The sequence below is a fragment of the Scleropages formosus genome, chromosome 15 (genome assembly GCF_900964775.1).
Source record: "Scleropages formosus chromosome 15, fSclFor1.1, whole genome shotgun sequence".
Lineage (NCBI taxonomy): Eukaryota > Metazoa > Chordata > Actinopteri > Osteoglossiformes > Osteoglossidae > Scleropages > Scleropages formosus.
Window position 1 is genome coordinate 11,399,972 of NC_041820.1, and position 13,848 is coordinate 11,413,819.

General features: G+C 44.2%; 1 protein-coding gene across 2 annotated transcripts in view; it reads left to right on the top strand.

The window, feature by feature from the left end:
* Positions 1-265: 265 nt before the first annotated feature.
* Positions 266-13,848, top strand: part of cnsta (consortin, connexin sorting protein a) — a 28,748-nt gene continuing 15,165 nt past the window's right edge. For both annotated transcript variants that reach the window (XM_018734301.2, XM_018734310.2), the window contains exons 1-3: positions 266-458; positions 10,087-10,497; positions 13,641-13,828. In XM_018734301.2, coding sequence (XP_018589817.2) covers positions 10,173-10,497; positions 13,641-13,828 — 513 coding nt within the window. In that variant the 5' untranslated portion in view covers positions 266-458; positions 10,087-10,172. The remainder of the gene's footprint in view (positions 459-10,086; positions 10,498-13,640; positions 13,829-13,848) is intronic.

The following is a 13,848-nucleotide window of genomic DNA, read 5'->3' on the forward strand; positions in this document are numbered from 1 at the left end:
ACAACCTACGTCTGAGGTAATTAACACTGGGGCGACTGCAGAGAAGTGTTTTGCGAACTAAAGCTCGACGAGAAATGGAATTTGGGATGAAAGTTGCTAGATGCCTTGGAGCTGGGCTCTACTTAGGACAGATATCGCATAAAATTCAAATATATATGTATAAGATCACGATGTATGGAAATGTGTCGATTTGTACGTCGATATGCTGGGAGCTCTGCTGTGTTTTTATTGCACTTTAGACCCTTTTCTCCGTGTGCCACAAGATGGCGGCCGCCGGCCGTGGTGGAGCACCAGCTCCTCGTCGCTGCGTGTGGCTTCGTGTCGCCCGAATCGAACGGAGGTTTACGCGGGGAGACGTGAGTCAGAGCTCCGGTGCAGGAGAGCACTGACACCTGGGGTCGACGGCCGGATCCTAAACCGGTCGGGGACGAGCAGCGCGTCCACAGGCGCGTTCAGCAGTGAGTATGATGATCTCTTACATACAGACCTGATTTGCGGTTTTAATTAGCCGTGCTTTTAACGTGGCTAATAAATTAGCTCACCGGCTTTGTGAGGGACGAGAGCTGAGCGCAGTCACCATCTCACTCACCTGTCCTTCATTTCATCCGTTACCTAATCCTGCAATCCGTCACCTTCTATTCACGAATTTATTAGACTGTTGTCATCGGTCAATATATTGTGGTTAAAAAAGCGAGTAGCACTGCAGTGTGCGTTGGAAATTCTCCAGTTGGCTAGTAGCGGCTAGCTACTAGTAGATAGTAGTAGTGTTCAGTACTGGTCACTGAGGCTGAGTGAAAAAGCACTATGGCAAAACAAATCATGGCGATCTGTTAGGGTTTTAGTATCAGATTAAACGCGTGAAAAACAGCAGCTGGCCGTGTGCTGTGTGGTGGAGAAACAAAACTGACAGAAAATTCTCAGTCAGTCGTAGGGCTACGGACGGGGTGCTGTGTGTGTACAGCTACTCTTACATTACATACTAGCAGACCAAGTAGCGACTTCCAACGAACTGTTGCCAGACTATACCTTATTCACCGCGGTGATTGACACTGCTAGATACACTACTTACATGCCATGGGTCACTCATCCATACATAAGTGAAACACACTCTCTATCACTCACACACTATGGGGGAACCTGAACAGCATGTCTTTTGGCTGTGGGTGGAAACCAGAGCACCCGGAGGAAACCCACACAGACACAGGAAGAACATACAAACGCCACGCTGGCTGAGGGGGAAACGAACCCACGTCCTCTCGCACCACCCAGGCGCTTTGAGACGGCGGCGCTGCTTGCTGTGCCGCCGTGCTGCCGCTCTTACTCCGTCTCCGGGGGTACGGGGTGTACCTTGGAAACTTATGGTAGCGTAGCACTATGGGTAAGGATCCATGGTGAAGAGGAGTGTGAAAACCCAAAAGATACAGTAGAGGTGTGTGTGCGTTTGTTGTTTTATTAATACACAATGGCAGATTATGAGTGTCCATGAGGTGTCTGGGTCGTGCTCCACTCCCATTCCCACCGCATGCCCTCGATCAAGGTACTGTCCCTCAACGCAGTAACCGCTCAGTAAAAATGCTCTGCTGTAGTAATGGGTGAAATTGCTTTTGGAAAAAAAAGCATCGGCTGCACGGCAAATAATACATTTGAAAAATGAGATTAGCTGCATCCTTGTGACTTCTCTGCTGTTGACAGCAACCCTTGACCCACAGAAGGCCTCTCTGGTTTCCCGAGTCCAGTGTGTTCTGCAACAGTTGGCATTAAAAGACATTACCTACTGTAAATAAACATCTGTTTTGAGAGAGTTTGCCGTGACTAGTTAAGTAGTTAGTCCGTTCTCAATGTATCCATCTAGGTTAAGTACCTCGATTAAGGGGCACTATAGCACGAGTGGAGTTCGAACCCATTTCCTAGTACAGGCCACTCTGTCCAGTCTCTCGAGAAATGGTGAATCCTCACCCGTTATTTAGCTGCAAACTGAACGTATTGAGTGTACTTGAGTACATTCCATAACCCATAAAAACTTTCATTCTCAGTCTCCTCAGTTTAGAAATGTTCAAAAATGAAACAATTTGTTAGCTCGTCCCTTCGAATCAAGGTGTTTCGGAGAAGGATTCGGTATCATTTTCAACTGTAATATCCAAGATGGAGAATAATGTAGGAGTTCTGTGCAGAGTTATAGAGGCAACACTTTGCAGAGGAAAGGATGTGGACCCCGCCGATAGCCACCTCTGGACTTCACTGAGTTGGATGAGCAGGTAATACTGAACAGAACTTGTAGTTGTTGCTAAAACAGGTGGCAGCAGGTGGTGTTAACTGTCACCTTGCATTCAAAGGACCGCAGTTCAAATCTTTGCCCCTGTTGTACTGCCCTTGATCAAGGTATTTGTCCTGAATTGATGCAGGAAGAATCACCTGAGTAAGTTGTAAGAAGCTTAGTGTGTAAACCCAGCCTAGTAAATAAATTGTAAGTTACCTTAGCCCAAGGTGTCATGCACAGATTTACTGGTGTCCATCATTCTGTCATCAGAGTTCTACTTTCAGTGTAGTTTGTTCCCTTTGTTTGTGTTTTGTTGGACTCTTTGTGAAGTGCTTGCTGACATTCCAAGTCTGTGTGTGTGTGTGTGTGTGTGTGTGTGTGTGTGCGCGCGTGCGTGTGCGTGTGCGTGCGTGTGCGTGTGTGCACAATGGGCACCAGATGGGAGAAGTCACTGGAGCGGTAGACCAAAAAGCTTCAGTGAAAACCCAGTAGGTTTCCACTGTCTTGCTTCTGCTTTTGTTTGGACTGTTTTGACGTTGTTGTTCAGCTCATAGCTCCAGAAATGCAACATTTAACATTTGTATAATTGCTTGTTTTACCGAAGCAGATGGGTTAAGTAGGTTAGTTAAGTGTACTCCAGTGGGATAGCAGCCATGCCTTGAACCTGCAACTTTCAGGTCCATCAGCTGTGCTACATGCTCTTCTCATTACTACTGCTAACTGTTATTTAACAGACACCTTTCTCCAAGGAAACCTGCAGTGTTAGGTAATCAACTCCGCGGTGATTTATCCATGTATACAGTGGACGTGCATTGATCAGGAGTGGGATTTGAAGAAGGAACCTCCAGATTACAAGGTGACATATGCTGATATATTGGTTTAAAAGGAAACGTGTGGGAGGATCAGTGTTCTAGTTCTCCCCCGTACTTATGGACGTTTCCTCAATTTGTCTGTGCTTGGTTCATGTTTGATGTTTGACTTCCTGCGCTGACTTCCAGCTTCTGTGCAGCATGCTGAGCACTTAACCGACAATGACTGAGTGGAGTACAATTTTAGTTTATATTCTTTGTTGTTTGGAACAAGCTGAAAAAAGTTCAAAGGCAACTGCGGTAATCTTGTGGTCAGGGTTTTAGAACACCACAATGCTTATTCTTACTGAGTTACAAACTACCCATCTGTTCTGGAAAGACTCTGTGAAAACCTTAAGTCAACACACATTTAAAGATCTTAAGATCTCTGTCTCCCGTGATGATGAAATTTAAAATGAGTTGAAGGAAGCTTTGCTTGGTATAAAAAAGTAGCAAAACAAGATTCCCAAAAATGTTTACTGTTTAATGCTTTTAACCCTGTTAAAATATTGTGAAGCAAAAGCGTTGTAGCATTAAGAATTCAGACATTTGATACTGATCATGGGGGATAACATGCAAACTCCTCTCAGGCTGAGCTGGATTCGAACCCGTGTCCAAACACACAGATCAGCAGATGCGAAGCACTGTCACCGCCTGCTACATAGTCATGCCACCCCATTTTAAGAGCAGTACCACAAAAATACTATAATACCGAGTTGAATTCTTGGATGCAGTAGCCTAGGTCAATCACAATACGCATGAATTAGTTTTAGCATAACTTGTGCTTTAAAGATCAATGCCCCACATGGCCTTGTCCCTCTTTTTACTGTACTACTGTAGTAATGCGTTGCATACTGAAAAAGAGTGTTTTTGTGCATGTTCTCATGCTGCAGACCTCGATGTGTAGGGAATATGTCTTCTAGAATAACTTCCAAGGACCATCGGAGAGTGAACTCCATTCCTCGGAGTGTGGCTCAGCTTCTCCAGGACAACCATAAGGGCTCTTGACTGCAAATGGCCCTCCTGGAAGTAAACAGCCCACTGACGTTGGCCATTGTCTCTCCAGAGCTTTGATGTGTTTTTCCACCGCTCTTGATTTTAACCCTTCACGGACCGCGGCAGTACCCTCTGTGACCTACTTCAGATTCAAGCGTCATTCATTGCTCTTACATTATTTATTGCCCTTTGTTGTAGGGTCGGGTGAGCACGCACACGGTTTCTGTAGCAAAATAATGCCGTCGTCAAGCCCTGCTGTGTTAGTAAACAATTATAGCTGTGATACTGGTTTTCGTGTCTGGGCTTAGCATCACTGTAAACCTCGGTCCAATGTCCTCTGGAGAAGTTATGGTGGACCGGTCTTAGTGGGACCACTGGTGGCCTTTCAGAGTTGAGGTCTTTAGGCACTGCTCTGTATCAACCCTTCTTCCTCCACACCCCCCACACATACACTGCTGTCATCATCCTCATTCCTGCATCTGTTTCAGATGGCGAGAAGCATCATGTATACAAACAGCAGTTTGTGGTAACAGTCATCACTGAGTCATGAAACTCACTTAAAAAAACATTAGATTAAGGTTTAAGGTGTAAGATGGATTTTTTTTGCAGTGTCCAAAGGAAATTTTTACTGTGAAATTCTAATATTAATATTGTTTCACACTATCTGTTATCAGAAGTATATTTTCTGAAGTTGTAATTAATTTAACTTGCATTTGAGATTTCTATATTTTCTTTGTGCATAATTATGTCATTGAAATTTTAAAACCTTGGCTCTCATGGATACACAAACCTGAATTTTTTCTCTCAGTGGGAGTTTGTCTAAAGGGTAAATAAAGAGTAGCCTAAATCTGGACAATTTTTTACATAATGGCAGATAAAAATAGTCGGTAACCAACAGACTAGTTTGCCTGACAACGAATTGTGACGTGCGTGTTTGAATGATGGCAATAAAAGTATGTTCTAAAATTAAACCTTTCTAAGCTGCAGGTGCCTCGGGCACTGTTACATGGCTCGTTGGAAGTACCGTACACGTCTGTGTTCCTGCCTCGTTCAGTGGGGACTGAGCTTGGATGAAAGACTCAGTAACATCTGCAGCACGTGAGAAATTTTCCCCTGTTTAGGGCAAATGCTGCGGTCTGATGGCCGCTTCGGTACTCGGAGAGAAAATGAGCGTGAGGTGGCTGTGTGCCGCAGATTAGCACGGGTGCGGTGTTTGCTAGCGGACAGGTGAGGGAAGCCAGCAGAATTAGGGCCGATCTCAAACGAACAGCCCGATTTGAGTCACGTAGCAAGATTGCCTTCGGTCACACGTGTTCAGGCTGGGACGTTTCGTGGGTTTGATGTGTGGAGGGATGTGTTGTTTTCCACTGCTAACGTGACTCAGTGGGCTCTAGATCAATATGTGCTCTAATGGTGTCCCTTTGGCTTTTGGTTTGAGTTCCTCTTTCATTAAACCAGCCATTTTCTGCCTTTTTAGGCCTTTCACAGGCAATAAAACTCTGACAGCAGAGCGACCCTCTGTTCTCTGAGTTCTTGTCTCTTTCATTGCGGTCATCTAGGACTGCTTGGTTATTCAAGGTGGCACAGTGGGAAGCATTGGTGCCTCACCGTGCCTGGGCTGTGGGTTTAGACATGGGTTCAAATGTGGATCAGTCGGTGTGGAGCTTGTGTTGTTATTATTATTTTTTTTTTTAATTTTTTTATAGAGCGCTTTTCTCACGCAGTGACACAGAGCGCTTTAACACAGACATAAGGCAAGAAAAACAGATACAAACAAAGAAGACGGTCAGCTAACGGCTACCATAATGAAGAACTTATTATAGAGCTACAAGTATACCTACTGGCCACCGGGGAAAGGAACAAGAACTCCCAACTGAAGGTTGAGGGAGAAAAAACCAACGGGGGTCCACGGGCCAGTGGTTGCCCACCCCTCCTGGGCGTTCTAGAAAGTAACAATTTGCAAGCCAGCGTGTAACAAGTAATTATAACGTCGGTGAATGGCATCTCGGATCCCCGGCTCGGCACGGAACGTCTCGATCGTCACGGCAGATGGACGTCATCTTCTGTCAGCACGGGATTCATCTGTCGCCACCGGCCGGCCTCCTCGGGCCTTACGCAGCGAGGTAGTGCTCGACGAGAAGATAGGACAGAGTTAGTAGTTTGCTACTTAAGTAAATTTAAAATGCATTTTTGTAAAGGTGAGAAAATAAACAACCAAGGCAGGTCGAATTACAGTACGAGGTGGAATGCCTGAGTGAACATGTAAGTCCTTAGTTGGGATTTGAAAACAGAAACAGACGGGGCATTTCTGACAGTAACTGGTAGACTATTCCAGTTTAGGTGCTCTATAACTAAAGGCGCGAACTCCTCCTGAAGTCTTATTGATCACAGGTACTTTAAGGTAACCTGCATCTAATGAACGGAGATATCGTCCCGGGATATAAAAATTAATGGTCTCGCAAAGGTAAGCCGGACCATGTATTACCTTATAGGTCAAAAGCAGGATTTTATAATCAACTCTATAAGAGACCGGGTGCCAATGCAAGGATTTAAGTAGCGGTGTTATATGGTCGTACTTCCTAGTTCTAGCAACAGTTCTCGCAGCAGCATTTTGTACCAACTGTAGCCTGGATACAGTCTGGTACGGACAACCCGACAATAAAGAACTACAGTAATCCAGCCTGCTGGAAACAAAAGCATGAACCAGTGTTCTTCCTGTAATTGCTTGGGGTTCCTCCAGGTGCTCTGGTTTCCCACCGCAGTGCAACGATGGCTTTTAGGTGAATTGGTGGCCCTAAATGGTGTGTACTGTGTAAATGTATGAGTAGGTTGTCAGACTCTTAAGTAGATGTGCTGTAGCTTCTGAAACCACACCTCCGCACACTTGCCTTCAGGAGTTGCGGTGTGTCAGTGTCACTGTTGAAGTACATGTGCCAATTCTGTGCACAGTGCGCTTATGAAGTCATGTAAAAAGCACCGTCTTTAAACACAGCAGGCACTTTTATCATGAGACATTGTATGGAAGTCCGCTGGGGGAAAGCGCTGTGCTGGCCTGTGCCGTCAGCCACGTAGGATATTTTCGATGTCAGTTTTTAATGGTTTGTGAGAAGAAACATGAAACGTGCCTCAGCTGCCTGGTGATGTAGGTGTAAGAGGCAGTTTCCCCTGTGCGGTGCACAAAGCACGCTCTCTCGTCCGCGTCGGGAAGCTGTCTTTGTAGTCGCCATCCAGCAGCGTGGAGGCTGGAGGTGTCCGGGGGAAACATGTTTTCCTAAAAGAAGTGTCCTCTGCTGGAGAGGTCTGTTGAGGGCTGTCGTAGAGCAGAGCTCACATGGAGAGGCCCGCGCTGGACTGCTCTTTGTGCCAAATGAGCTGCACTGCGCTGTGGGAAGGCTGCGTTCTTTTTCCAGGACTTCTGTGTTCTCATCATGCTCATTTCTGTGCTATTATTAAAGACATGTTGGGGGGGGACAGAAATTCTCCCTTATCGGTTGGGACAGCGTAGCGAAGTGGTTAGAGCAGTTGCTTTTGGATACAAAGGTTGCAGGTTCAAATCCTACCTTAACCTTCCGTACTCTTGAGCAGGGTACTTACCCTAAATTTCTTCAGCAAAATCACCCAGCTATGTAAACTGGTTAATAGTTGTAGGTATATTAACATTGTAAGTGGGTTTGGGGAAAAGTTTCAGCTAAATATGTAAATCTAAAAAAAACATTTATATGATGCATCACCTGGCTTTGAACGGCACATAAAAAGATGTCAGTACACTATTCTTTGGAGTAAATGAGTCTTGGAACTGCTTGATTAGACCTTGTACCTGTTCTGCTGCATTGTATTTGTTTCACTTTTTTTTGTGTGAATACTAGATTGTAGAGAACTGTGACCTTTTCCACTTTTTGCAATTTTTTTTTTTGTTGTTTTTAACCTTTTGTCAGTGAAGCACTGCTGTGGTTTAGTTTTTTAGCACTTTCAGAATTCTGCTGTACTTGACAATACTGATTTTGAGTGTTTCCCTTTGATATTCCATGAAAGGAAGCATTAAAAAAGATGTATTATAATTGATGTTTTATGATTTAAAAACTTTTCACTGATACTCCATGGGATTCAAGTGTGTATATATAGCACATGTGTATGGCACAGAGTGCTACGTCAGGGCTCTAAAATAAAAAAAATGGACAAAGGTTGCAATTACTGAAAGAAATCAGGACAGCAGACTGATGAGGAATTAGAGAGGGGGGTTGGCTTATTCCCAGTGTACATGTGCAGATGACTTTGAGCGATTAGGCTGCGGAACAACATCTGCGTGGAAAGACGAGTTCCTGCACTCGCTCGGAAGCTCTGCGTTCTCAAGTCCTGAACTAGGGATTAAACCCACTTACAGCACATCCACAACATGCGTCTTGGTGCCAGTTTAATAAATGGCAAAGTCATCATGTTATAGTCATAGTGAGTCTGCGTCACATAAAGCAACAGTTCTTTCATAACACACAAACGGTTTAAAACTGTGTTTTAAATGCAAAGCCTCTTCACACGCTTTGATACATTTATTCTGGGAATGTGATAAGGTACAAGTTTACAGGATTAGGGTAAATGCAACGGTTCAAGAAACATTTTACAAAAAGATGGAATTCTCCCCAGCTATTTCACACACACACATTAACTGAAACTGCTTGTCTCAAGCAGGGTCGCGGTGAGCTGGAGCCTAACCCGGCAACACAGTGTGTAAGGCTGGAGGGGGAGGGGACACACCCAGGAAGGGATGCCAGTCCATCGCAAGGCACCCCAAGCAGGACTCGAACCCCAGACCCACCAGAGAGCAGGCACAGGCCAAACCCACTGCACCCGCCTCTCCCCAGCTAGTCTCTTGTTAAATCACATCCCAAAAATTAGTTGTGTTTAACACCAGAAGTTCTCTCTGTAAACATGTGGGTGATTGAAGTGTTTAAATCTCTCCCGCTCAAAAAACCGACACTTGATTTGCATGACAACACCAATGAATCCAGGAATATTTGGGCGCCCTTCTGGAAGTTATTAGCAAGTGCTAAATGATCATATCTGTGATAAATTGCAACTGTTTGACCCTGAACCCTCAGTCTATGTACGTAGACATATTTGCCTTTTCTTGGTGTACTGTCTATATGTATATATGCTGTTTTGACCCAAAAAAAATAAAGAAAGAACAAGCAGTATGGAGTAGCAGTATGGTGACTAAATTGTGCCCAAACTAAGTATGTTCTCTGCCAACATTATTTGCGTCTGATTACACTAAATTTTTTATCAGAGCTGGGCAGTCCTCCGTTTTGAGGTTTGCAGTTTCCTTTCTATCTTTTGTTGTGTTCTAGACATCAGCTGATTGATTAAGGTTATTGTTTCAGTAGAAAGTAACACCACATGCCTTTCAGGGTTGTGAATAATTTACTAATCTGTCCACCTTCTGGTGAGATGGTTGTGTTTGCTTGTTAAAGCTAGAATACCAATTCGTGGCCCATAGCACACTGCAGCCAAGCGACAAATTTTGGTTTTTATTAACCATTATTTATCTGACACCTTTTTTCAGGGTGATTTACAGTGTTAGCTTTGTACACTCTTACTTATGATTATTTACTCCTTTATACAGTTGGGTTATTTTTACTCAATCAGTTTAGGGTAAGTACCATGATCAGGGGTTTTGCGGCAAGAGCAGGGTTTGAGCTGGTACCTTGATTCGAAGGTAGTGTCCTAACCGCTACCTCATCCAGCATCCGTTCTGGGGTCCCTGGTGGATCTCTGAGGACAAGGTCCATACTGTCCATACATTCATATCCACGATTGTCCCGAAACGCGTACTGAATGAGTAAACAGCCTTAAGCATACTCCTCTTTGTCTTAATGAATGAATGTGCAAGTGTGTATTGGTTAATCCCTAACTACTGTGGATACCAGTATTGTCCACTTTCCCTAGGTGGAGGTAGGATTATGAAACCAACAACACAACTCTCTTTTTCAGCACCTAGACGAGGAGGCGTGGCAAAGGGCGTGGTGGGCAGAGTGGCAGGCGGAGTCAAATTTCATGGTCATTAGCTGGAAGGTCTCATGGATGAGGGACACTGTCGAAGCGAGGAGGAGGTGAGTCACGGCCCAGGGCGGCTCACGGACCTCCAGAACAATGTGAACTGTTGGGCCGGCCCGGATGAAAATCAGAACCAGTTGACGGAAGAGGGGGAGGAAGGAATGGACGAGGGGCTGCAGAGTGGCTGGCAGCTGTTGCAGCAGGATTCTGTGAACAACAATGAGGAGGAGGAGGAGGAGGAGAAGCAGATGCACAACAACAACAGGGTTTCCAATGAAGACACAAGGAGCCAAATCCAACACTCTCCAGCACACAGCGAGGGATGCAGCAGAGACACGTGGACCACAGGTAAAGAGCACTTGTCTCCACTATATTTTGTTTCTGGTTTCTAATCCCAATATCTTGATGCCACCAGGAATCCTGTAACCAAGTGGAGCAAAGAATGCTTTTCTTTAATCTTTTCCTGAAGTCCTTGTTTTGAAGTAGGATTACGGGACCCAATACATTGTGCCAGCCAAGCTGTCTGCCGCTAAAGTCCTCTTAGTACAAGTTGCTGTAAACACCTAAAGATTTATCCCTCACCTACACCATGTTCTAAATGCTTGGCTTTCCTTCACGTGGGCTTGAGACATTATGTATCTGAGTTTTAATGTTTAAAGACTGATGTCTAGAGATTGTGGAATTGTTTCTTTCAGGTTAAATACGTTTCTCAGGGGTACTATAGCAGAAACTGTTAACCAAAATCTGTCATGTTAAAATTCTGTGTCTGTAACCACAACACTACTTGTTTTCCCTTTTAATATACGGGCCTTTGAGAATGGACAATGGGAGGGTATCTCACATTCAGCGGAACCGAAAAATTACACCTGAACCTCAAGAAAGGCAATATAACATTTTGACTTCAGTTGGAGGGCAAAATTTAGTGTAGCCATTGACAACGCACCATAGCTCACATATTTTACATGGTATTTCATGTACATATCATTAGCCTTAGGGAATAAATAACAAGATGCCACGAATAGCTATCTGTGAACAAAGGTGTATATATCTGGGACTTTAGCCCTATGGATGTAGCACTGACGAGTTAACACATACTTTGACAACTTATATTATGAATGTTAAACTTATGAATTTCTGAAGATAGACATTTTTAACGTTTATTAAAATTTTCATTTTCTTCACTTATTTATTTTCTTAAAACTAATGCATTTTGCAGTGGGAAAGCAGCTTGTATTTCTGCACCTAGCAATTAGTTTTCAGTAAAATGGAGTCAAACAGAAATGCAGTGTAGGATCATGTTAATCACACTCATTTCCACACTATTTACAGCTCATGTCTGCTGCTCATGAGTGTTGGTGATCAGTAGCAATATAAATAGTGTGCATGGTTATGGGATGAATCTGTGAACAGTTGATACTTGAATGTGGAGAGAAGCTACTTTTATTTCCATTCATTTTAAAGTAGATATTAAATTAGCTTCAAGTTAATGAAAATGGTAAAACACCTTGTAATATTTTTATTATAGCTATAACTGAGACTTTGACAGAACTTCACCCATTAAAAATCAAGGAACATCTGTATTATTAAGCTTTTATTTGCTGAGTAGCTAAGAACAGTTTGAAGTGTCCAGATGCTGGACATGTTTATGCAGTGAATATGAGTTTGTGGAGAATGTCCCTCTTCTTTCTCACAGAAGCATTTGCGGCCACCCAGGTGCCTATAGGGCTGTGAGTGAGACTGGGTGAATGATGCCATCCAAGTAGTGTGTTAGCTCACCTGATAAAGCCTGTAGCCCGCAGTGCCTATGTGGAGCCAGCCCAAGTTAGCAAGGGTGTCCTGCGTTGAAAGGGAAACTTAGGGCTTAGGCAATAAGGTATGAATGACCTTTTGTGTCCACTGTGAAAGACAACATGTGCAAGACGTCACTGTCTGAAATGGGATCGCAGCTCCAGAGAAATATGAATTATGTCACCTGACTGGTTCTTCAGCTTCAGTTGATGAGTTGATGGAAATTTGTTTTTCATTACTCTGCAAGTGGAGCAGAAGGATCTACAGTAAGCAAAAGGCTTCTCATTTTCTGTTAGATGTGCCTCAAGAGGTATGTAGAGGATTCTTCTTCTGTAGAGGTTTCTTGTCCTGGATTTGGATGTCTCTTTGGACTTTATTCTTCTTTCCATTGTAGCTAAAGCTTTTCTCTGAATGCAGCCTTAAATGGTAGTAGTTAATGGTAAAATTTTACCATTACTTTAATAGCTACTTACTTTTTACTCGATTTAACATTTTACTGGATTGGTTTAGGTACCTAAATACCTTGCTTAAGGTATTCGAGTGGGTGAAGAATTTGAACCCAGGTTCTTTGATTGCAGGGTGATGGCTGTGAACACTACACTTGCTCTGGTATCACCTGATGTGGATCTCCCACCTTTGCGCTTTGGTGTATGTATACAGGTTCAGCCCCTTAAGACGTGTACTCACAGGCGTTGGTTTCTTGGTAGATATTTACCTGTCCATGCCGGTCTGCATAATGTTCCTTCGCATTGCCAGTGATATATAGTAAGAGCACAGGTTCATTTCGATGATAAAAAGTCCCAGAGGACAAAATCATTGGGCACTGAGAATAGCAGTCATCTTGTTCTATACAGTATATGGCAGAGAAAGACTGGTAGAACACATGGTGTTGTCGAAAAAAAAATTGAGTGGCTTTTAGGCAAGGTGTCCGGGCGATTGCCTTGTTTTCTCTTATTGATTGTCACTCATTAGGAAGTGGAGGTGGGGGAATTAAAGAGTGTGTGTGTGTGTGTGTGTCTGTGCTCACGCGCCCATTTACTTCTGCTCCGTTTTTCTACTGCTCCTTCTTAGCCTCTCTCCCTTGATGGTAGCCAGCTGCTGGAAATGCTTTCTTAAGTCGTGTGATCTGCTTCCTGATCGGATTTGCTCCATGCTCTGGTGGTCTCCCCCACCGGAGTGAAGTAGGACGGCTGTGTTTGCCTGGAGACCGAAACGGGGGGAGAGGGCAGAGCGTACAGAGGTGCGCAGGGCTCACTTTTGGGCGTCCTTGTTTTCGTCTCGCTGACATCGTGTGTGCTTATGTTTACCAGAGCTGTAAGTCCAAGGGATGGTGATGGGAGGACTGGACCCCTAGTGTGTTCGTAGGGGCAAGGAGGGTATGAAACAAGCAAGATCATGTAACCTGTAGTTTTCTTTTGTGTTTTGTTCTTCTGTTTATGTGGTAATAATGTATTGTTTTCCATGCACTAGTGGTCATTCCCTAGGTAGGAAAGAAGCAGAGTATGTGTGGATACAGGCATTAATACTGATATTTTTTTGGTGTTTGTTTTGCAGATTGTCTGTTTTTCCGGCATAAGCAGACTGGAAAATGTAGGGGCTTTCTTGGTCCATATCCTCTAATGCAATGCCAAGATAGAATGCCACTGTATTGTGGTGTCTGTAACCCTGTTGTTCCACCTATGATCTCTGGTTTCTCTTTCTAGGAGCTGTGTCTGTGAGATGCTGTTTGGAGTGTCCAGCAACTGGTGCACCCAGCCACCCTGAGCAGGTCCCCACCACTGGCCCTCCAACGGGACCCCACGCTCCTTCATCCACCCTTTCCCCGGTAGCCTCCCTACAGGAGCTGCTGGAGCACTCAGACCACACTCTGCTGCCCCAGTGCCTCCACCAGGTCTGTCTCCACCCCTCGTT